Source organism: Pongo abelii, chromosome 12, assembly GCF_028885655.2.
Source record: "Pongo abelii isolate AG06213 chromosome 12, NHGRI_mPonAbe1-v2.0_pri, whole genome shotgun sequence".
Classification (NCBI taxonomy): domain Eukaryota; kingdom Metazoa; phylum Chordata; class Mammalia; order Primates; family Hominidae; genus Pongo; species Pongo abelii.
Window position 1 is genome coordinate 71,103,539 of NC_071997.2, and position 25,036 is coordinate 71,128,574.

Consider the following 25,036-nt stretch of genomic DNA (forward strand, 5'->3'; position numbering starts at 1 on the left):
GCAATTTTTCTGCCTCAGCCTCCCAAGTAGCCGCGACTACAGGCGCGCTGCACCACGCCTGGCTAATTGTATTTTTAGTAGAGACAGGGTTTCATCATATTGGCTAGGCTGGTCTCGAACTCCTGACCTCATGATTGGCCTGCCTTGGCTTCCCAAAGTGCTGGGATTTACAGGCGTGAGCCACCACACCTGTCCTACATCTGTAAAATTTTTAAAATTTATTTTATTGGTGTTGTAAAGGGGAAAAATTACATGTGTGTTTTCAGTATTCAATTATAAATCAAGAGTTTTTAAGATTTCATTTTGTCTTGAAACAGTATTTTTTTTAAAAGGTAGAAATTCTATTTAGAACTGATAAGGAATAAGCAGTCCTTATGTTAAAAAGATCTTCTCAAAAGTAGTAAAAGATAGAAAGCAGCTCAATATATTATAAAATCCAGTTCAGCCATAATAGTCAACATTAATGTGTTGTCATTGTCCATCCAGCGTGCTATATAAAAGTACCATAAACGGGGTAGCTTATAAACAAAAGAAATTTATTTCTCATGGTCTGGAACCTGGGAATTACAAGATGAAGTTGCGAGCAGATTCAGTGTCAAGTGACAGCTTTCTCATAGATGGTGCTTTATTGCTGTTTCTTCATTTGGTAGAAGGGTCAAGCAAGCTCCTTTCAGCCTCTTTTGTAGAGACACCACTCCCATTGATGGAGGACTCTGCCTAATATCTAATAACCTCCAAAAGATCCCACCTGCCAATATCATCACCTTGGTAATTAGGATTTGACATACAAATTTGGGGAACACATATATTCAAACTATAACACTTGTCATTAACACATAGAATATTGGCCTATCTCACATCAAATACAGGCCAGTATGCTAAATAAAATGCTAGTCATTGCAGTTCTCTTTTGGAACAAAGTTATGCATGCTTTATTAGAGTAGCAATTAATCGTGACTAAGAGTGTTTTAATATTGTAAATATCAATCATTACATTTAATTGTCTCATCAAGTTAGACATTTAATAAAAATCTACCAAAGTATTGCCAGGCACAGTAGCTCATGCCTGTAATCCCAAGGCTTTGAGGCCAAGGCAGGCGGATCATTTGCGGTCAGGAGGTCGAGACCAGCCTGGCCAACATGACAAAACCCTGTCTCTACTAAAAGTACAAAAATTAGCTGGGCCTGGTGGTGTGCACCTGTAATCCCAGCTACTTGGAAGGCTGAGGCATGAGAATCGCTTAAGCCCAGGAGGTGGAGGTTGCAGTGAGCCGAGATCATGCCATTGCACTCCAGCCTGGACGACAGAGCAAGACTCCTCAAAACAAAACAAAACAAAAAAACTACCAAAGTATTAATGGCTGACGCCTGTAATCCGAGCACTTTGGGAGGCCGAAGTGGGCAGATCATGAGGTCAGGAGATAAGACCATCCTGGCTAACATGGTGAAACCCCATCTCTACTAAAAATACAAAAAATTAGCCAGGCGTGGTGGCAGGCGCCTGTAGTCCCAGCTACTCGGGAGGCTGAGGCAGGAGAATGGCGTGAACCCAGGTGGCGGAGCTTGCAGTGAGCTGAGATTGCGCCACTGCACTCCAGCCTGGGCGACAGAGCGAGACTCTGGAGACTCCGTCTCAAAAAAAAAAGTTTAATACAGAATTTCTGTCCATCCAGTAGCCAAAGCTTTTCTTAATGAATACGCTGCTTTATAAGCATTTACTTCTAGTTTTGTATAATACAAAATGATTTGAATAAAGTAAAATACACTATAAAATGGTATAGCTATTAGATTACTCAGTTATAATTTGTGAGCAACATGATGAATAGGACACTAAAGAAATCAAGTATACAATAGCAATTTTAAGATGTTATGATATTCTGGCTGGGCCGTGGTGGCTCATGCCTGTAATCCTAGCACTTTGTGGGGCCAAGGCAGGTGGATCACCGGAGGTCAAGAGTTCAAGACCAGCCTGGCCAACATGGAGAAACCTGTCTCTACTAAAGATACAAAAATTAGTTAAGTGTGATGGTGCACGTCTGTAGTCCCAGCTATTCAGGAGGCCGAGACTGGAGAATTGCTTGAACCCAGGAGGCGTAGGATGCAGTGAGCTGATATTGAGCCACTGCACTCCAGCCTGGGTGACAGAGTGACACTCCATCTCAAAAAAAAAAAAAAAAATTACAATAATATGATGTCTTTGTAAAATGTGAGAATAAAACTTTTGGAGGTAAGTGAACAGCTGAGTAAATTGAAATAGCATGTCTCTGTATAGAATATTATAAAGATATTAGGTAAATTTATTTTTTAAAATGTTCTATCAATAATTCCAATGTAATTTTTGTTTAAAATTTGATGAAATTACTGTGAAGTTATCTGTATGAATAAACTAAGCAATATTACAAGTTCTGGAAGGTCAGTAAATTGGCACTTTACAAAAAAAGAAAAAGAACAAGAAAGTTCTGGGAGAAAGATTCAAAAGGATAATAGAAAGTTGAACTTCTGTACTAGCTATATAAACATTAAACCATAATATGATTTTGGTGTGGGAATTGTTAGTTAAATGATACAGAATGGATACTGAAAATTAGTCATATGTATTGTTTAGTTTGGGGAAAGAAAAACCCCTTCTTTTTCTAATATTTAGGATATGTTTAAAATGTTGTATCTGTATTAACAAATGGTAGGAAAATTTAGAAGAAAATAGGATTGAATGTTTGTCAAACCATTTTGAGGGCGAAGGTTGAGGGCTAGAAATAATGAGAAAGGGAAAGAATCATAGATTTAGCTACACAATGATTAGCAATTTAGTTATTAAAAAATTGTGCTTAAGGCAAATTGCCAATATGACTCGTCTTGGAAGAAAAACATATTCCTTCTGTGTCTGAAATATTTTTCCACAGACCTTTTTTATTTATGTGAAGGGAAAGGTAATTTTAAAATGTTATGTGTCATTATGAAAAGCAATAGCCTTACCCCACTCATTTTACTTGAAAGTAATTGTTTAGTGTCTGTTCAGTGGAGTTTTTCTATATTGAATGAAATTTAGCAATATTTTTAAAGTTTAAATTATTCATCAGACGTTTAATTTTGCTTAATTTTCCTGCTCTAATCATTTTTTTTCCCCAGAAAGTTGTACATTGTACAATACTTAATTTGAATGTCTTCTCCATTTTAGTGCCTGGCATGCATGTGTGAATAAAACACCTCTGCCCTTGTGGAACTGGGAATTTGTCATTCTTCCTTTCCTTTTCCCTTTCCTTTTTTTTTTCTTTCTTTCTTTCTTTCTTTTTCCTTCCCTTTTTCCTTTCCTTCCCTCTCTTTTTTCTCCTCACCCTCCCTTCCCTTCCCAGATAACAAATATGAGGCATTAACAAGTGCTTTAAAGAAAGATAAAGCAGAGTAAAGGGTTAATGGTGAAATGAAGCTTTTAGATTGGGCGGTAAGGAAAAAGCCCCCATTGGATGAGAGACTTGAAAGAGGTGAGAAAATAAGTATCTTGAATTCCTGGAGAGGAATCTTAGTCCTTGAGTTGGTAATATACTTGTTATTTTCAAGAAAGGGCAAGGAGGCCAGTTGGCTGAACATAGTGTGAGGTGGGGAAGATGGTGGGAAATGAAGTTGAAGGTGTAGGCAGCAAAAAGGACTTAATGTATTCTAGAAATAACTATCCTCAATCTATTGAGTTTTCTGTCTTTACCTTAGATCTGGAGGGTTGGAATTACATTTAAACTTAACATGTAGTGTGTTTAATTGCTACAACTACATATTCTTATCAGTACATAAGTTAATTCTTAAAAAATAAATTCATTTCCATGTTTTGCTGTTTTTAAGGAGGCCTCATGGGACCTGTCAGGATGATTTCATCTGGACATGAGTTAACAACAGATTATGATGAAAAAGCACTTCATGAGCTCGGTTTTAAGGATATGCAGGTACATATATAAAACGTGGTTTGAGTTTTAATGATCTGTTTATAATCATCAGTTGAACAGTCGCAGATGTAGTTTAAAAACAGCTCTTATTGCTTTGTTATATTAAAATTTTAAGTGATTCTATACATGAGATTTACTGTTTTATTAAACTAAAAGCTTGATATGCATAAATTTTTTTTCCTGTTTTTTATAGATGGTATTTGTGTCTTTGGGTGCACCAAGGAGAGAACGGAAAGGGGAAGGTGTTCAGCTGCCAGCATCTTGCCTCCCACCCCCTCAGAAGGACAACATTCCAATGCTTTTGCTTTTACAAGAACCTCATTTAACTACTCTTTTTGATTTATTAGAGATGCTTGCATCATTTAAACCACCCTCAGGAAAAGTGGCAGTGGATGATAGTGAGGTGACTATGTTTCATTTTCACAAATCTTGTTTTGTGTCTCTGTTGAGAGGATATAGTAACTTTAATAAAACTATAGTTTATAAAACGTTATAAAGTATGTAATAATTTTCTCTCCTTTTTTTTGTTTTGTTTTGTTTTGTTTTGTTTGAGACGGCATCTCACTCTGTTGACCAGGCTGGAGTGCAGTGGCACAATCTCAGCTCACTGCAAGCTCCAGCTCCCGGGTTCATGCCATTCTCCTGCCTCAGCCTCCCAAGTAGCTGGGATTACAGGTGTATGCCACCACGCCCAGCTAATTTTTACATTTATAATAGAGATGGGGTTTCACTATGTTGGTCAGGCTGGTCTTGAACTCCTGTCCTCATGATCCACCCGCGTCGGCCTCCCAAAGTGCTGGGATTACAGGCATGAGCCACCGTGCCTGGCCCTCAGTAATCTTTTAAGAGAAGTAAAATTGGGTGGGGGCGGTGGCTCACGCCTGTGATCCCAGCACTTTGGGAGGCTGAGATGGGCAGATCACGAGGTCAGGAGTTCAAGACCAGCCTGACCAACATGGTGAAACCCCGTCTCTACTAAAAATACAAAAATCAGCTGGGTATGGTGCCGTGTGCCTGTAATCGCAGCTACTCAGGAGGCTGAGGCAGGAGAATCGCTTGAATCCAGCAGGCAGAGGTTGCAGTGAGCCGAGATTGCACCACTGCACTCCAGCCTGGGTGACTGAGCGAGACTCCGTCTAAAAAAAAAAAAAAAAAATTACTGTTTTTAATACTTTGGTCTAGAAAGGGCTCTCTGAGGGAGACTATATATAATCTGAGCTAGAAGGATGAAAAGCTAGTTAGAAAGATGAGAAATGGTTTAGATAGAGTAATCTGGAGGAAGGGTTTCTGGAGAAATGCTTGATATAAAGCGTTAGGCAAGTTTAGGAATTGTTAGAGCTAGAGAAGAGAATGTGGAAGAGGATGGGAGAGTAGAATGGGAGGAATGAAATTGGAAAGCTAGGCAGAGCGAAATAATGTAAACCTTTTGCGTCGTTTTGAGTCATTTCCATTTTACTGAAAGTGGACATCATTAAAAGATTTTAAACAGAGAATAAACAGATGTTCTGATTTGTGTTTTGTACCTAATAAGTTTCTTTGGCAAAAGTAACAAAGTCAGTAAAGCATTTGATGTACGAGTCCAGGAACGAGTTGCCCTGGAATAGGATGGCAGCAGTGGAAATAAATCGACAACAGGTCAAAACAACATCACTTGGTGGTGGTTTGGGTTTTAGGAGTAGGGAATGAAGAGGAGAAGGAAGACAAAAATGGCGTTGGGTTTCTGGCCAGTGCACCTGGGTGGGTTCCATTTGAGCTGGAGGATAGATGGATGCCTGAGGAACATCAAATAGAGATGTCAGGTAATCACTTGGATATATAAGAATGGAGCTCAGAGAAAAAAGGTATAGTCTAGAAAAATGGTTTGTGGGTTATCACTATAAAGATGCCATTTATTATTATTTTTATTTTTGTGAGACACGGTCTCAGTGTGTCGCCCAGGCTGTAGTGCAGTGGTATGATCGTAGCTCAGTGTAGCCTTGATCTCTCACGTTCAAGTGATCCTGCTGCCTCAGCCTCCTGAATAGGTGGAACTCCAGGCGCATGCCAGTGTGCCTGGCTAATTTTTTAATTTTTTTGTAGACATGGTCTCTCTATGTTGCCCAAGTTGGTTTCAAACTCCTGGCTTCAAGCGATCCTCCCACCTCAGCCTCCCAAAGTGCTGGGATCATAGGCATAAGCTGCTGTGCCCAGCCTGAAGATGGCATTCAGAGGCAAGAGTATGTATGATATCACCTAAAGGAGCCGTATCCAATCCACTAACTTTTAAAACAATGCCTTTAAATGGGCTTATTCTAAGACCTTTTCATGTATTCATGTAGCTTATGCAGTGAATCACAATTTTGAGACTGAGAGGTAGGTAAAATGGTGGTATTTTGATGGTTTTCTCTGTGTTAGGCTAGTATGCTTTTCTTTCTTCCCCAAGATTAAGTGACTGCTTCCTGTTTCCATGATGTGTTTGATAATGGATGCAGTGGGCTGCCATTGAGCCTTCTGTTTCTTATACCTCAGTTTCTCACGTGATGGTACATTCTTAAATTCCCAAGAAATCTCCATTGTTTTTTCAAGCAGAATAATCATTAATAGGTGCCCATGAAACCTCCGTTTTCTCACCTAGTCCTGGTGTTCTGTTCCATGTATTAGGGGAATAATGTGAGGAGGGGGACAAAAATTTGGAGAAGGTTTTTTCAAAAGAGGAGTTGTTCAAATTGGGTCCAACTACTGTTAAGAGTGAACAGAAAAACATTATAGATTTTCTTCATTAAGAAAGCAAATGACATGTTTGAGGAACTGGGAATACAAGCATAGTGTAATTTAAATACTAGGACAGAAAGGTAGACTGTAACCTGTATCGCAAAAGGACCTAAATGATTTTTTTTTTTTAATCCATCATTATGGCTGGTTTTAAGCAGCAAAATAAGCTCTTTTCTGGGCTTTTAGAAACAAAATTTAGATGTTTGTGTGGAGGATGTAGTAGAGAAAACCAGGACCAGTGATAAGAGATCCTGGGCTGTTAGGTTAATAGGCTGTTATGTTAGTCTGAGTAGTGAGACTTAAACCAAAGGGAAAGCATTTCATTGTTTCAGCAGATTTCTTTTTTTTTCTTTTTTTTTTTTTGAGACAGAGTCTCACTCTGTCCTCCAGGCTGGAGTGCAGTAGCGTGTTATCTGCTCACTGCAACCTCCGCCTCCCAGGTTCAAGTGATTCTCCTGCCTCAGCCTCCTGAGTAGCTGGGACTACAGGCGCACGCCACCACGCCCAGCTAGTTTTTTTTTTGTATTTTTGTAGAGACGGGGTTTCACTCTGTTAGCCAGGATGGTCTTGATCTCCTGACCTTGTGATCCGCCCGCCTCTGCCTCCCAAAGTGCTGGGATTACAGGTGGGAGTCACTGCACCCAGCTGCAGATATTTTATTGAATGTTATTTTTGGCAGGTTGATAACAGGGATTCTTTGCTGAATAAGATAGGTTTGGCCCTGATGAGAGTTACACAAAAAAGTAAAAGTATCTTTACTGTGTATGTCTCATGAGACTTTCAGTCATAGCAGAACATACTTATGCACACTTTGAAGATATTTTTCCTTCTAATCCTTTTTTGCATAGAGTTCAATATTTCTCTCGTTTTAATGATTATTTACAAAGGAATGATGAGTTGTTTTATTGAAGAACTGAGTGCCATTTCCTCAATTATAGCACAAGTGTTACTCGAGGGTTGCTTCTCTTTGTTCATCAAGCCTGTGAAAGACCAAATTTACCTTGAAACTTTCTAAGATTTCCTTGACATTGGAGAATTGCTTGAACCCGGGAGGCGGAGGTTGCAGTGAGCTGAAATCGTGCCATTGCACTCCAGCCTGGGCAACAAGAGCGAAACTCCAAAAATAAAGATTTCCTTGCCACCAAAGTGCACCATCTTTCTGCCATTATACCAAAAGAACTAAGTTTCTTTTTATGGGCTTATAGAATATCCCTAGACCATGTTATACCAAAGAATCACTATGATAGTAGCAGTAGTAATAAATTTATACTCCGTGGAAAATACCAAAACTGTCAATTTAGTTTTTACTCTTTTTACCTCTCAGGGTGGTACTTTAATTTTTTTTTAATTGCCTATTTCCTAAATGGTTTTTGAAACGTTGTTTAGCTTACTCTTGCCTTAGCAAGTTTTGGAACTCAGATTTAACAAATGATAATGGAAGAAAATAGGTCTTTAAAATTGTTTGCTTTCTTCTTAATGTCTGCTCATCTGAGACTGGAAAATGAGGTTTAGATTAGCAAAATAAGAGAAACAGGCTCTTTTCCTAAATGGCAGTTCAAGGATTTAATTCACCAAGTCTTTATTATGCTTAGAATAGTGACCTGCAAAATGGAAATAGATGATAGTCATATTGAAATTTGTTCGAATGGCCTTCAAACAGATGTTTTCACTTTTATTTCAAAAGTTTCCTGAGGAACATGATCAGTCTTAGAGGAAAGCTTTTCTAGAAAAATGTTCAGTAAGAAGTTGAAAAAACACTGCTTGGCTATTAATTTTCTCAAATATTACGTATCATATAACAAATGTTTCATTTCTCACTTTTCAAAAAGTGAGGCTAAAAACTATTAGCAAATTTGATAATTATTTTAGGCAAAAATTTGAACTTAAAACTTTTCTGATCTGTTTTGATAAAGCAGTTGTTCTTATTTGTGTAGAGCTTACGATGTGAAGAACTTCATCTTCATGCAGAAAATCTGTCTAGGCGGGTCTGGGAGCTACTGATGCTTCTTCCTACATGTCCTAATATGTTGATGGCATTCCAGAATATCTCAGATGAGCAGGTGAGCCCACAAAATCTCTTTACTCTCCTAGAGGCTGTTACCAGTTTACATTCCTGTTGACAGTGTAGAAGGTTGCCTGTTGATGTACCCTCAGTAAATCTGAATATAGTTTTTACCCATATAATAGGTAAAAAGTACCACTGCATTTTAATGTTCATTTGTTTATTTAGTGAGGGTGAATAATGGGTGAATAATATATCAGAGGCTAAATGTAAGATGAAGATGTTTTCTAAAATTATTGACATTTTATATTAGTGTTTTTTCATATTACAGTATGCTTTTAATATTTTTTGTTCTTAGTAACAAAAAGTAATGTTTAGAGAAAATACACAGAGGTGAAATGATGTGCATCAGTGTTTGTTTTGTATGCTTATACAAATTAACTGACGGAATTGGAGAAAATGAGGCAAATAAATTTAGTATCTGTGTGGTAATTTTTTTTCCACATGGACACCATCTCATATGTGTGTTGGGTATCTTTGTAAAGTCTTTAAAGACTGTTTTTATTTATTCATTTATTTATTTTTGAGATAAGGTCTTACTCTGTTACCCAGGCTTGAGTACAGTGGTGTGGTCTCAGCTCACTGCAACCACAACCACGAGGGCTCAAGTGATCCTTCCTCCCCCGACCTTCCCCAGTAGCTGAGACCATAGGCGTGTGCACCATGCCTGGCTCATTTTTGTATTTTTAGTAGAGACAGGGTTTCACCGTTTTGGCCAAGTTGAACTATAACTCCTGACTTCAAAAGATCTGCCCACCTCAGCCTCCCAAAATGCTGGGATTATAGGCATGAGCCACTGCTCCTGGCTTAAAGATTGTTTTTAAAATTTGTATAATAAGTAGTTTATTTGAGGAGATCTCCGAAAGAACTCCTATAGGATGAATGAAAAAATAAATGTCCTAATGTTATACTAATTCTAGGATTTGGAACATTATCATGTGATTTTGGGAGCTCCAATATCTCACAAGACTTGGAAGTGAAGAAGATGGGCTCTTCAAAATGCCAAATGATGACTTACAGTAGCGCTAGTAATAGCATTTCAAAGATGCACATTAAGTGTGAATTACATTATTTCATGAATTGACAGTAGAAAACAGCAGTGTTCCTGAGTTCATGTATTTGTATGACTTTTAAATATATAGTTGTAACTATTAAGTACAGACATTTAATTCATCACCATCTTTAGAAGTTTACCCACTCAACTAGGTTACAATGTTGTTTCTTCTTTTAATTGGGAAGATTAGCAGTTAATTATTTTCGCATGCTGCTGTTTGTATATTAATTTTATTGGTTTTATTTTCAGAAAATTTAATGAATAATTGATGCTTTAAGCATACCATTTGTACCAATTATATAACTAGTCTTCATATGTTTTGTTTCAAAGTATATATAATATTTTGAGTTTTTATGTAGTGTCAATTTGTTTAAAGTTTTTCTTTTTTGTGTTCCCTGAGTAAGTTGGCTTGAGAAACATGTTTTTCTAATTTAAGAGTAATGATGGATTTAATTGGAAAGAACTTCTCAAAATTAAGAGCGCCCACAAGCTATTGTATGCTCTGGAAATTATTGAAGCACTGGGAAAACCTAATAGAAGAATAAGGAGGGAGTCTACGGTAATTGCATTTCCATTATTATCATTAAATGTTTGTATTCTCTCTGGAGCAAAATTCTATAATGTATTGTCTTTTCCATTCTAGAATAATTCTTTCTTCCGCCATTCTGCCTTACTTTTTTTGCCTTTTCTCGTAGGGAAGTTACAGTGATCTTTATCCAGATTCAGATGATTCAAGTGAGGATCAAGTGGAAAATAGTAAAAATTCCTGGAGTTGCAAGGTTTGATCATACGTGTTTTTCAATGTATTGATAAAAATAATTTATCTCCAGTTTTTCAAAAGTGGGTACCATAATTTTTCATTGATTTTAAACTAATATACTATTAAAATAAAGCATAGTTTAAAAATCATGTATTACTTTAAGTTGCAATAATGTAAACTGAGATTATTTAATGCCTTGGTGCTCCTGTTTTTAGCTCTGATTTTCCCTCTATTGAAATACTGTGAGAGGCCTGGCATGGTGGCTCACGCCTGTGATCCAGCCCTTTGGGAGGCTGAGACGGATGGATCACTTGAGGTCAGGAGTTTGAGACCAGCCTGGCCAACATGGTAAAACCCGTTTCTCTACAAAAAATGCAAAAATGAGCTGGGTGTGGTAGCACGCCACCCATATTCCCAGCTACCCAGGTGGCTGAGGCAGGAGAATCACTGGAACCCAGGAGGTGGAGGTTGCAGTGAGCTGAGATCGCACCACAGCACTCCAGCCTGGGCAGCAAAAAAAGATACTGTGAGGATATACCAGTGTCTAGGACTAAATGGCTAATGGAATAGAAAGATGTTTATAGGCCTTTTCAAGTGTGTGTGTGTGTGTGTGTGTGTGTGTGTGTGTATATAAATTTTTTTTTTTTTTTTTTTGAGATGGAGTCTCGCTCTGTCACCCAGGCTGGATTGCAGTGGCGTGATCTCTGCTTGCTGCAAGCTCCGCCTCCCAGGTTCACGCCATTCTCCTGCCTCAGCCTCCCGAGTAGATGGTACTACAGGCGCCCGCCACCACACCCAGCTAATTTTTTTGTATTTTTAGTAGAGACGGGGTTTCACCATGTTAGCCAGGATGGTCTCGATCTCCTGACCTCGTGATCAGCCCACCTCGGCCTCCCCAAGTGCTGGGATTACAGGTGTGAGCCACCGCGCCCGGCCTCAAGTGTATATTTTTTTAAATTCTTGTTTGTTTTATTTTGTTCTGTTTAGGACAGGGTCTCACCTTGTCACCCAGGCTGGATTGCAGTGGCATGATCATGGCTCACTGCAGCCTTGACCTCCTGGGTTCGAGTGATCCTCCTGCCTCAGCCTCCCTAGTAGCTGAAACTATAGGCACAAGCCACCATACCCGGCCAATTTTTTTATTTTTTGTAGAGATGAGGTCTTCCTATGTTGTCTAGGCTGGTCTCAAAGTCCTAACCTCAAGCCATCCTCTGGCTTTGGCCTCCCAAAGTTCTAGGATTATAGGCATGAACCATTGCACCCACCCTTAAATTCTTGAAAGTAGGCTTTATCTTATTATTTTGTCTAGAAATTAGTTTGGTAATTTAAATGAGTAATTGTGTAAATAAAAGATACGTAATATTTTACATATCCAGTTACTGAATCAACAAGCATTATTGCATTATATATCTGCTTTTCTCTTACTATTACTTTCACAATTGCCTACAGTTTGTTGCTGCTGGAGGGCTTCAACAGTTACTAGAAATTTTTAATTCTGGAATTCTAGAGCCTAAATCGCAGGAATCATGGACTGTGGTAAGTGCAAATTTACGGTTTCAACTAGTTACAGTAGTTATCCCATTTGAAACACTTCCATTTCATCAGCAAGTATAGCTTTTGCCATATAGTTCCTTACAATAAAGTATGGAATATAGCAGAAATGAATTTAAAAATACAGAGTTTGATAAACTAATTAGAAATAAGTTTTTCATGTTATTGGTATTAAAAAATTCTTCTGATAAAATTAATTACTCTAAACTCTGGCCAGTTCTTAAACATGTTTCCTTTAGGTTGATAAATTATATATTAATATTTATGTAAAGTTTGGTTGCTTTTTAAAAATTTGGTTTACATCTTAGGTTTTTTAAAAAACTTTTGTTTTATTTTGTTTTGATCATTTCTTCCTTTATAGTAGTAATAATAAAAAATGTGTTTCCAGACCATGTTGACTGGCTTACATTGAGATGGATACAGAAATTGAAAGTAAGCCTCTAGAAATTTTTATAGCAATTAGACATTATTGCTGTATTTTTATAATACTTTACAAAAGTATTGGTCAACAAAATGGAATTTTTTTTTCTGTGAACTTGCATAAAAAAATGGAAATTTTTAAAAATGTTAACTTTACCACCATGATTTGAAGAAGTACTATATGAAAATAAAACTGCTTGTTGAATATTTAAATCTTAATAATGATATACAAAACTGCACAGGCCAGTTTCAAGCTCATTGTAAAGGACATTCCATTTTCTTCCATCAAAGCAGTTCAGCATTATCAAACATTGAATTCAAGTATTTTCTTAGTTCCTGTGGTTTTTTGTTTTGTTTTGTTTTGCTTTTTTTGAATTGCCTTCGAACCTAGGAGTCAGGTGTAATGATTTGACATCAAGTAATCTTATGTCTACATTTTTTAGCTCATCAGCTATCGTCAGTGTTAGTGTATTTTATATGTGGGCTAAGACAGTTGTTGTTCTTCCAGTGTGGCCCAGGGAAGCCAAAAGATTGGACACCCCCATACTAAAGGTTTTCTCTGTTTGTTTTTCTTGAAATTATGAATACTTTCCTGAAGTATTACTAGTAACATTTTATTGCCAGTATGTGGCTTATTGTAGCTTTATAATGCCCAAGATGCAAAGCATGTCTAAGATAGAAATTGCTTTCAGGTCAACTGGTATTTCCTGTTTATAATGCATCTCTGTTAATATTATGAAATATTTCTAAGTTCCGGATTGTTCTTGTTTCTTATTTTTTTTTCCTTTTCAAATGAGTTTAGTTGAAGTATACCTTTAAAATTTTTTTTGAAATATAGTTAACATGCAATCAATGTACTCCTCCAAAATGTACTGTTTTTACTATATTCACAAAGTTTTGGGACTATGACCAGCATGTAATTCCAGAACAGTTGTATGCCCTCAAAAGAAACCTCCCCCCAAATGCTTTAGCCATAGGCAACCACCATTATAGTCTGCTTTCTGTTTCTGTGGATTTGCCCATTCTGGACATTTCCTATAAATGGAACCATACAATATATGGTCCATTGTGACTGGTTTCTTTCACTTAGCCTATTTTCAAGATTCATCCTTGGAAATAGCAAGTATCAATAATTCATTTTTTTATAATTATATTACATGTTTAATCCATTCACCATTTGAGAAGCATTTGGGTTATTTCTACACTGTGACTATTGTGAGCATTTGTTTATGAGTTTATGCGTAGATAATGCATTTTCACTTCTTTTTGGCATATGCTTAGGAGTGGTATACCTTGCCAATACTTAAGTGGTATTTTATTGTGATTTCTAACATTTACATTTTCCCAATGCTAAGGATCTTGAGCAGCTTTTCATGTGTCTGTTGACCATTCATAAGCATGTATGCATGTATGTGTGTGTGTACACATATATATACACACACACATTCATTCATACATCTTTGGTGAAATGTTTGTTCAGTCACAGCTGAATCCAGGGAGTAGAAGATTGATCAGTTGGTGAACATCTGCATTGTTTCCAGTTTGGGGCTGTTATCAATAATGTTGTTATAAACAGTTGTGCCTTGGGTATAGAGTGCAGTTTCTGGGTCCTGTGGTAACTTCTAACTTTTTGAGGAATTTCCAAACAGTTTACCAAAGCTGCAACATTTTACATTTCTACCAGCGATGTGTGAGGGTTCCAGTTTCTCCACATCCTTTCCAAGACTTGTTAGTGTCTCTTTTATTTTAGCTATCCTAGTGTGTAAAGTGGTACCTAGTTGTGGTTTTGATTTGCATTTCCTTGGTGACTAATGAGGTTGAACATCTTTCCATGTGCTTATTGGCCACTTGTTTATCTTTGGAGTAATGTCAGTTCACATACATTGCCCACTTTTAATTGGGTTGTCTTTTTGTTGATTTGTTAGAATTCCTTATGTATTTCAGATACTGATTCCTTACAGTGCATGTGATTTACAAATATTTTCTCCCATTCTATGGGTTGCCTTTTCCCTTTCTTGAGAGCACCCTGTGATTTACAAAAATTTGTAAATTTGATGAAGTCTAGTGTCTCTGTTTTCCTTTGTGCTTGTCCTTTTGGTGTTGTATCTACAAAACCGTTGCCTCAGCCCCTTACACAGAGATTGATGACTATGTTTTCTGTTAAGAGGTTTCTGGTTTTAGGTCTTACGTTTTTAGGTCTTTGGTCCATTTTAAGTTAATTTTTGCATATGATGTGAGGTTGCAGTATAGTTTTCATGTAATAAATAATGCACTAATTTTAAAGGTTGAGTTTTGAAAAATGTTTATGTAACGCTCTAACATCCAAACAAAGAATATTTCCATTACTTAAGAAGTTCCGTCCTGCAGTTTTGCTATTAATTTTTCTTCCTCCACTTTCTGTTTACTATAGATGAGATTTTCATTTTAGAAAATTTCATGTAATTGGATCAGTGCAATATGTACCATTTTGTATCTGGCTTCTTTTATTCAGAATGCTTTTTGAGGTTGTTAAATGTCTTATCAGTAGTTGGTTCGTTTTCATTGCTGAGTAATATGTTTGTTGTATAGGTATACCACAATTCATTTATCTACTCACCTATTGACATTTGAGTGGTTTATAGTTTTGGGTTATTAAAATAAAGCTTCTGTAAACATTCACATACAGGTCATTTGGTATATGTGTGTTTTAATCTCTTGGATTAATACCAAGTAATGAAATTGCTAAATAATATGGTGAGTGTAAGATTAACCTTATAAGAAGATGCCAAACTGTTTTCCAAAACAGTTGTACTATGCAACATACGAGAATTTCATTTACTCCACATCCTTGCCAGAAGTTGATATGGCCAGGGTTTTAAAATTTGAGCTATTCTAGTGGGTATAGTAGTGTTATCTCACAGTGGCTTCACTTGTCCTTCCCTCATTCCTAATGATGTTTAGCATTATGTTGTGTGTTTGTTGATTGTGTGTTTATCTTCTTTTGTGAAATGTCTTAGTAGTGTATAGTTGTGAGATGGTTTTTTCCCTTAAACATTATGGAGAAGTCTTTCTCTGATGTGTGTATGGGGACAAGCCCCCCACACATGCTGTGGCTTACTTTTGCATTATACTGACAGTATCTTTTAGGGGAGAGGTTTTAATTTTAAGGAAATTTGTATCCAGTCTACAAATATTTGTTCCAAGGTCACAAAGACTTTTCTCCTCTGCTTTCTGTAAGTTTTATAGTCTTTCCTTTTACATTTAGATCTGTAACAATACGTTTTGAGTTTTGTGTATGCAATATTGAATTTTTTTCCTTCTTCATACGGCTATTTGGTTTTTATAGCACCAATTTGTTGAAAAGACTTTTTTTCTCTCTGAATTATCTTGCTATCTTTCTTTCAGTTCAGTACTATAGTATTGCTATTATTGCAGGAAGAAAGTACCATTTCTTTCTGGTATATTTGTGTAGGAATATATTTGGCAGTGGAATCAGGAGAGCAGGAGGTTAAGAACTTTTGAAGAAAAAGCTGTGAAACTCTCATCTTGTACATAAGTGACATTCTAATTAAAGAAAGTGAACTGTTATTAAAATTGAGCTTCCAGTCAGCTGTAAATTTTATTTTTTATATGTACTAAACAATGTTTAAAACAATTTTTTAAATAAAATAAATGTTTATTTTTAATGTGGTTATGGAAAGTGCAAGAGTTTCAGTTGAATTATTTTCTAGAATTACTAGCAATTGCTTTGGTCCCTAAATATTAAGAGTTTGTGCCACTTGTTTGGAGAAACAGCATATAATACTTTGTTTCTCAGTTAATTTTATTGATAAGTAATATCCTTGTCATTTTAATTTTTTAAAAAATTATAAATTATGAGCAGTATGTTTTTTCAAAAGTCTCATAGCTGTCTATTACATATATTTTTATATTGCCTTCATTAAAGAAATGAAAGTGTCATTTCCATTTCATTAAATACATCTTGTATACCCTCTTTATTTCTAGATACTTTTTCTTCATTTTTATAAGATTGAATTGATACTGACCATAATATTTGAGCAGCAAAATTTTTATACTACATGATTAAGTACTAGCTATAATTATTTTTATTTTCTGGTCTTTTAATTTCAAAATTGTATTGTGGCCATTCTAAATTAATGAAAATAGGGAATTGACCATTTCTTCTCATTTACAGTGGCAGCTAGACTGTCTTGCTTGCTTGCTGAAGTTAATATGCCAGTTTGCAGTAGATCCATCCGATTTGGATTTAGCTTATCATGATGTCTTTGCCTGGTCTGGTATAGCAGAAAGCCATAGGAAAAGAACCTGGCCTGGCAAATCAAGGAAGGCTGCTGGTGATCATGCTAAGGGTCTTCATATACCACGATTAACAGAGGTAAAGTGCAGAAATTAATGTTTAATGATGAATTCCATTTATTCTTATAAACTGAAGAAATATGCTAATGCTTAAGAAATGTATTCTAGATTACTGTGACTTAACCTGACAGCTGAACTGATGGCATTGTTTTAAAGCAGTAGTGATTTATGAAGCAGTATTGCTTTTCATTTCATCATCCAGAATGCAGAAATGAATCGTGCCATTTTAATATCTGTGAGACTGAATTTATTATTTGAACTCAGTAATTTATATACTTTGAGGATGCATTTATGAAAACAGAAGCCATAGTTGGTATTTCAACATAGGAAATTTAAAATAGGGAATGGGTTTTACACGTATGTGTTACAAGGCTTTGAAAGCAAAAGGGAGTTGTGAGGTAACCCAGATAAGGAGCCGTTTACCACCCCTAGATATTGTGGAACATGAGGGAAGTGGTTGGGTTATCAGGAACTTAGAAGCTTGCAGGAGGGATCCTGTTAAACTGGGGTTTAGGCCTCTGAGAAAGCAGTTTTACACTCTTATGCTCATCTGCTATAAGATTCTCAGAGGGGACCTGATAAAGCTGGTGCTAGGAGTGCCTAAAAAAGCTGAAGGCTGAAACAAACTGTCTCTTCTAGGTAAATACTTTTAGATAAATGCTGACACAAAAAAGAAAGGAGGAGTCTCTCAAGTATCCTAGACTGGCAGAACCTAATAGGAAGCCAACTGGCAAAGGAGGAATTTGGTTTTTGATATATTAGCCCTAGCATAATAGAACAAGTGTATAAAAGGGTGGATTTGGAGATGAAGGAAAATATAGTTGGCCCTTGAAAAATAGAGGAGTTAAGGATGCTGACCCTCCATACAGTCAAAAATCTGTGTATAACTTTTGACTCCCCTAGAACTTAACTACTGATAGCCTGCTATTAACCAGAAGCCTTACCAGTAACAGTTAATGAATGCATATTTTGTATGTTAATACTATTATATACTGTATTCTTAAAGTAAGCTAGAGAAAAGAAAGTGTTAAGAAAATCGTAAGAGAAAATATATTTACTATTCTTCAAGTGGAAATAGGTCATCATAAAGGTCTTCATCCTCATGGTCTTCACATTGATCAGGAAGTAGAAGAGGGAGGAGGAAGGTGAATGGTTGGTCTTGCTGCCTTAGGAGTGCCACAGTTGGGAGAAAACCCAGATATAAGTGGATCTGTGCAGTTCAGACCCTGTAATACAGGGTCAACTGTATTAACCAGGACATCCAGCAATAAAAATAGAATCTTTTTGATTGTGGGTTCTGTAATCAAATATTTGCCTTTCCAACATCTCCATCAGTGAGCCGGGAAGTAGGGAGTGATCAAGGTGAGATTTTAGGGAGATCTCATTTTGTAACCTTTTGAGAACCTCACCTCATGTCTACCGAAGAAACATCAAAGTAGTGAATTGTTATTGATAGATTGTGATGGACATAAGGTTAGAAAGTACTGGTATAAATGGAAACCTGAAGCAGATTTCCTTTTAGGAATTTTGGGGGTTAAATGGGAAAAGTGATCTCTGTCAGTATTCCAAATCATTTACATCTAATAAAATGAAATATATGCAGAGAACAATATAATCTGAATGTATTCTACAATGTACTGTGTTGTGAACTACCACTTTAGTAACCTTACGTTACTATAATGTTTTGGTCATGTTTTTTTCAGAATAAACTTTCCAGGTTATAATAATGCTCTAATTGTGATTCTTTCCATCAACTCACTAAATAATTTCAACATTTATTGACCTTTATTGGCGATTTCCTTTTGAGATTTTAATAATATAAATATACATAAGTGTGTAAAATACATATGCACATTTATGGAGGTTTATAGGTTATTGGTTTGTGTTTAAAAATAATACGCAACTACAAGCTTATTGAAAATTCATAATATACAAACGAACTTTTTCCCTAGTCATAGGTGACTACTCTTAATATCTTTTCGTGTTATCTTTTCAGAGATTTTTTTCTAGGCACATGCCAGTGGTTTAGGGTTTTTTTTTTTTTTGAGACGGAGCCTAGCTCTGTTGCCCAAGCTGAAGTGCACTGGCACCATCTCGCCTCACTGCAACCTCTGCCTCCCGTGTTCAAGCGATTTTCCTACCTCAGCCTCCAGGTAGCTGGGATTACAGGCACACACCACCATATCTGGCTGATTTTTGTATTTTTAGTAGAGACGGGGTTTTGCCATCTTGGACAGGCTGATCTCAAACTCCTGACCTCAAGTGCCTCGGCCTCCCAAAGTGCTGGGATTATAGGTGTGAGCCACCACGCCTGGCCAATGTTATTTTTTTTTATTTTAGAAAAGGTGTATATTATATAGTTTTTGCATGAGTTTATTTCCCAAAATAATTACAGCTTAGTATGTATATCTCAGATCTATGGAAATAAAAATTTTTGTTGCGTTAATACCGAAGACAGAGTCATCTAATGTTGATATACTGTAGGTAATAAGAAGAACACTAACTTATTTAAGAGTTTACCATCATTTTTCCGTGTGATCTTTTTAATAGCATTTTAAAAAGTTATTTGCAAAATTTAGCCTAAACATCAATTTTTCTGGAAGCTTTCTCACTTCTGCCAGGGACTGGTTTAGTTGCTGCTCCCTTCCTTCTTTTGCTTATTTGCACATTGTATATACTTGTGTCACCATGTTTTCTGTGGCTGCCTGCCCCAGTGCAGAAACAGTGCCTTATGAAGTATGTGCACAGAGCCTTCCAACCTGCAGAGTAAATTTAATAATTCATTAAGTTAGTGAATTATTTTCTCCCCTTATATGAGGAAGAACTAGAACTGAGGAATTCCATATATATTAGAATCATGTAGCCTGAAGCTGAATGTTGAACCTAGAATTCATGCTCTCTACCCGTGGTATATTATATTGCTTTTTTATTTTTATTGCAAGATGGTTGAGGAATCTATTACTACTTGGGGTTTTTTTAAATATATTTTCTTCAAAAGTAAAAACATGTTTAATTATTCACCAACCCCTTCCCAAGAAACCACTGACATGTATATATTTCTTTCCCCCAATTCAGTGGTATGCAGAGAATCTATGAATCGAACGTAAAGACTATTTTTGCTCCTATTTCTAAATTCTTAGTAATTTCTTTTCTTTCTTTCTTTTTTTTTTTTTTTTTTTTGAGACAGATTCTCATTTTGTTGTTCAGGCTGGAGTGCAGTGGCACAATCTCAGCTCACTGCAGCCACTGCCTCCCAGACTCAGGTGTTCCTCCCTTCTCAGACTCCAAAGTAGATGCAACTATAGACATGTACCACACACCCAGCTAATTTTTGTATTTTTAGTGGAAACGGAGTTTTACCACATTGGCCAGGCTAGTGTCGGATTTCTGGGCTCAAGCAATCCACCCACCTGAGCCTCCCTAATTGCTGGGATTACAGCAATTACAGTGAGCCACCATACCCAGCCTACAGTTGCTGCTCTTAAGTGTGATTATAAAATTCTGGTTTTCCAATTCTTGGCATTTTTACAGTATTTTCAAAGAATTCTTAGGACATTCTTTATTGTGTTATAGATAAATATCAAAATAATTTGGAATTTTGGGTTAAAATTTTGTAATACACATCTCTTTAGTAACTAAATCATGAGTTCTTTTTGAGGGTTTTCCTTTTGCTGTATTTAAATATCTTTTAAAATGTTTTTGTTTTAAAGGTATTTCTTGTTCTTGTCCAAGGAACCAGTTTGATTCAGCGACTTATGTCTGTTGCTTATACGTATGATAATCTGGCTCCTAGGTATGCATTTTAAAATATATTTTATGTGTGTATGTATAGCAGGAATATAATGTTTTAAAACTTTATTTTGAAAAATTTTAAACTTAATAGAAAAATTTGGGGGATATTATGATGAACTCTCTCATACCTTTCATCCAAATTTACATATTATTAACCTCTTGCTAAAGTGTGTCTTGTATTTATGAGTCACCTGTTTTCTGTGTGTTTACATATTTTCCTGAATCTTGTAAGACTGAATTGCAGATATCACGACTGTTTACCAGTACTTTGTTATGTATCTCCTAAGACCAAGGAGATTTTCTTAATAGCTAGAGTAAAATTTTTAAATTTATAGAATTTAACATTGATATGTTATCTAACATGTAGTTCATATTAAAATAATTCTATTGGTATCCTTTATAACAGTATTTTTCTTGGCTTCAGGATCCACTAAATGTATTGCATTTAGTTGTCAGTTTTTCTGTTTCTTTTTATCAGAGATAACTTTCTCAGCCTTTCTCTCATGATACATTTTCAAGTAATACAAGCCAGTTATTTTATAGAGTACTTTTCAGTTTGGGTTTTCATGATTAGCCTTCATGATTAGATTCAGATTATATATTTTTTAAAGGAGTCTTAAGTTTAGACTCTAAATCATTATAACCTATGTGTTTGTCACACACATCTCTTTAGTAACTAAATCATGAGCACTTCTTGAGGGTTTACTTATTTCAGTCAATGTTTTATTCATTCAAATTTTGTTTATTAAATCTGAAGTTATTTCATATTTGCTGTAATAAGATTTTAGCAGTGATTCTTTTATTTGGTTTGTTTTTTTATTTTGAAACATACAATATATTTTTATTGACTAGACACCCTGCTGTGTAATAGATCTCAAAACTTCCTGCTCTATCTGGAACTTCATACCCTTAGACTTATACCCTCTGCCCCACCCCACCCTAGCCTACCCCACCCTCCAGCCTCTGGTAACCATTATTCTACTCTCTTCTTCAGTGAGTTTGACTCTTCTTCAGTGAGTCTTTAAATAAATGATAAAGAATATAAAACAAATAAATAATGGAGCTCTCTTAATCTTTTGCAAAAATTAGCTGGGTGTAGTGGCACATGCCTGTAGTCCCAGCTATTGGGAGGCTGAGGTGGGAGGGTTGCTTGAACCTGGAAGGTCAAAGCTGCAGTGAGCCATGATCACGCCACTGCACTCCAGCCTGGGCAACAGAGTGAGACCCTGTCTCCTGTCTTTTAAAACACACACACACACACACACACACACACACACACACACACACACACACACTCTCTCTCTCTCTCTCTCTCACTCACACACCCACTGCTTTCCTTTTTTTGGGGGGGAAGTGATAACCTTAAAGGATATATGTTAATAAATTGAATTATTTTTAATTCATTGCTGAATTTAATTGGTGGTGGTGGTGTTTTTACTTTACAGAGTTTTAAAAGCTCAGTCTGATCACAGGTCTAGACATGAAGGTAAGGGTTCCACGAAGTTAACTTTTAATAAATAAAAACTTGAATAATATATTGATATATTTTACCTTTAATAATGAACATTGTGTTTTCATTTTAGCACAAACCTTTATAGTGAACTGTTTTCTAATTTTTCTTTAGTTTCACATTATTCAATGTGGCTCTTGGTGAGTTGGGCTCATTGCTGTTCTTTAGTGAAATCTAGCCTTGCTGATAGTGATCATTTACAAGATTGGCTAAAGAAATTGACTCTCCTTATTCCTGAGGTAAGATAAAGATTGAAGGTTAGTACTGTTACTTTTTATATGTTTTCATGTTATTAGCATCAATAATAAAAGAGCTAATGGAAACAATTATGCATGAGTCCATAAATATATCACATTATCTGCTTAATCCTTTAAGGTCTAGAGTGTTTTGAACTATGTACAATGTTTAAGAACTTTTGACTATTATATATTATGTAGCATTTATATTTTTCTGAAATGTTTATAGAATGATTATTTTGCTTTGGATTAATAAAAAAAAGTTTTTCCGGGTAGTAGGAAGGGCTTGAGAATTTATTTTGGTAATTTATGTTTTAGAAAAGTTCTGTGGCCTTTTTTTTTTTCTTTCTTTGAGACAGAATCTCCCTGTTCCCTGTATCACCCAGGCTAGAGTGTAGTGGTGCAATCATGGCTCCCTGCAGCCTCAGCCTCCTAGGAACAAGTGATCCTCTGGCTTCAGCCTCCCAAGTAGCTGGGACCATAGGTGCACATCACCATGCCCGGCTAGTTTTTTAACTTTTTTGTAGAGACGAGGTCTCGCTGTGTTGTCCAGGTTGGTCTTGAACTCCTGGTGTCATGTAATGCTCCTGCCTCGGCCTCCCAAACTGCTTGGGATTATAGTCATGAGCCACTGCACCGAGCCTGCATTTTCTATTTAAGTAGAAATAGAGGCTAGAGAGACTACAAATAAATAAAAGAAATATGTTTTGCTTCCCATGTTGACACTGAGGCCAATATAATTTTTATTAGCCATATCTTAGCATTACTCACCTCATGTTCCTATGTGAAATAATAGAAACACACAATAATATATTTAGCTCCAAAGTCACTTATTTTTTAAATCTACATTGTCTAATAATATTAGCTCTGGCTGGGCCCTGTGGCTCACGCCTGTAATCCCAGCACTTTGGGAGGCCGAGGTGGGTGGATCACATGAGGTCAGGAGTGCAAGACCAGCCTGGCCAGCATGGTGAAACCCTGTCGCTACTAGAAATACAAAAAATTAGCTGGGTGTGGTGGCAGGCACCTGTAATCCCAGTTACTCGGGAGGCTGAGGTAGGAGAATCGCTTGAACCCAGGAGGCAGAGGTTGCAATGAGCCAAAATCACGCCACTGCACTCCAGCCTGGAAGACAGAGCAAGACTCTGTCTTAAAAAAAAAAAAAAAAAAAAAATTAGTTCTGGATATAATGCCATTTGTGTTCTTGTCCTGTCTCAGGTAACCATTTTGACATTTGGACAGTTTCCTTACAATCTATAGAATATTCCAATTGAAGTTGCTTCTGTGTTGCTACTAGTTCTGAAAATATTTTATCCTCTTACTGTCTTGTAAATAACTTAAATGATTCTAAATGTCCGTACTCAATTATTCTTTGTATTTACCTGTTGTTCTTATTTTGTTTTGTTTCTGTTTTTATGGCCATGCTTTAGGATTTCTAAAATACTGTATTTATATATTATGGTATACCTTGAGATACCTTATTTGATCATGTGTAATTTACATGTATATATGTATGGGATTAGAACATTGCATTTATTATTTTTATGGGGCATAATCTTGGTCTGCCACCCAGTCTGGAGAGCAGTGGCATATCAGCTCACTGCAGACTCTGCCTCCTTGGTTCAAGCAATTCTTGTGCCTGTCTCCGGAGTAGCTGAGACTACAGGCACAAGCCACCACACCCGGTTAATTTTTGTCTTTTTTATGGTGACGGGGTTTTGCCATGTTGGCCAGGCTGGTCTCAGACACCTGGCCGCAGGTTATCCTCCTGCCTGGGCCTCCCAAAGTGCTGGGATTACAGGCTCGCCCGGCAGAACATTGTATTTAAAATCACCTAAAATTATTTCTGCTAACATATTAACTTTGTAATACTAACTCACACTGTTTGTGGAACTTTCTTCTTCATCTAGACTGCAGTTCGTCATGAATCATGCAATGGTCTCTATAAGTTATCCCTGTCAGGGCTGGATGGAGGAGACTCAATCAATCGTTCTTTTCTGCTATTGGCTGCCTCAACATTACTGAAATTTCTTCCTGATGCTCAAGCACTCAAACCTATTAGGGTAAGATTTTACTGTGTTTAGAAGCAGTTTCTATTTTTGAAATTTCCTTTGCCTCAAGTTTACCATTGTAATATATCCTTAAAATCTTGATAATTTGACTACTGTATGTGATTTTTTACCAAGAGGATAGTAGTTATATACTACTTAAGGTGACAGCATTGTGACACATTGTGTCCATGTTACTACTAGGAAGAGACTGATTTCAGCTCTGTGGTCTCTCTCATGGATACTCTATTTTAGAAATAGCATTTATTCTCACTCGGTTCTGGGCCTTGTGTTAATAAGTTGACTGATTAAAAAATCATAAATGGAGCTTTCTTCTCTAGTAAGTCACAGTTTTTTTTTTTTATCTTTATGATATTCAGAATTTTAAATTTTATTCCTACCCTAGTGCATATACTAGTCTTTAAAAGGCTTCTACTACATAATAAATTTAGAGCCCACTTTTTACTAATCCCAGAAATTCAGTGTGTTGTTGGATTTACATTATTTTCCTCCTTATTCGTATCTTTTTTAATGTCAGTAATTTGAGACTAATATTTTCCTAAA

At 36.4% G+C, this 25,036-nt stretch overlaps 1 protein-coding gene across 5 annotated transcripts in view; it reads left to right on the plus strand.

The window, feature by feature from the left end:
* Positions 1 to 25,036, plus strand: part of USP34 (ubiquitin specific peptidase 34) — a 281,740-nt gene that overhangs the window by 164,038 nt on the left and 92,666 nt on the right. For all 5 annotated transcript variants that reach the window (XM_024242030.3, XM_054547514.2, XM_054547516.2 and 2 more), the window contains 11 exons: positions 3,832 to 3,932; positions 4,126 to 4,335; positions 8,618 to 8,743; positions 10,236 to 10,358; positions 10,495 to 10,578; positions 12,009 to 12,095; positions 16,705 to 16,905; positions 20,597 to 20,679; positions 22,124 to 22,164; positions 22,303 to 22,427; positions 24,335 to 24,487. In XM_024242030.3, coding sequence (XP_024097798.2) covers positions 3,832 to 3,932; positions 4,126 to 4,335; positions 8,618 to 8,743; positions 10,236 to 10,358; positions 10,495 to 10,578; positions 12,009 to 12,095; positions 16,705 to 16,905; positions 20,597 to 20,679; positions 22,124 to 22,164; positions 22,303 to 22,427; positions 24,335 to 24,487 — 1,334 coding nt within the window. The remainder of the gene's footprint in view (positions 1 to 3,831; positions 3,933 to 4,125; positions 4,336 to 8,617; positions 8,744 to 10,235; positions 10,359 to 10,494; positions 10,579 to 12,008; positions 12,096 to 16,704; positions 16,906 to 20,596; positions 20,680 to 22,123; positions 22,165 to 22,302; positions 22,428 to 24,334; positions 24,488 to 25,036) is intronic.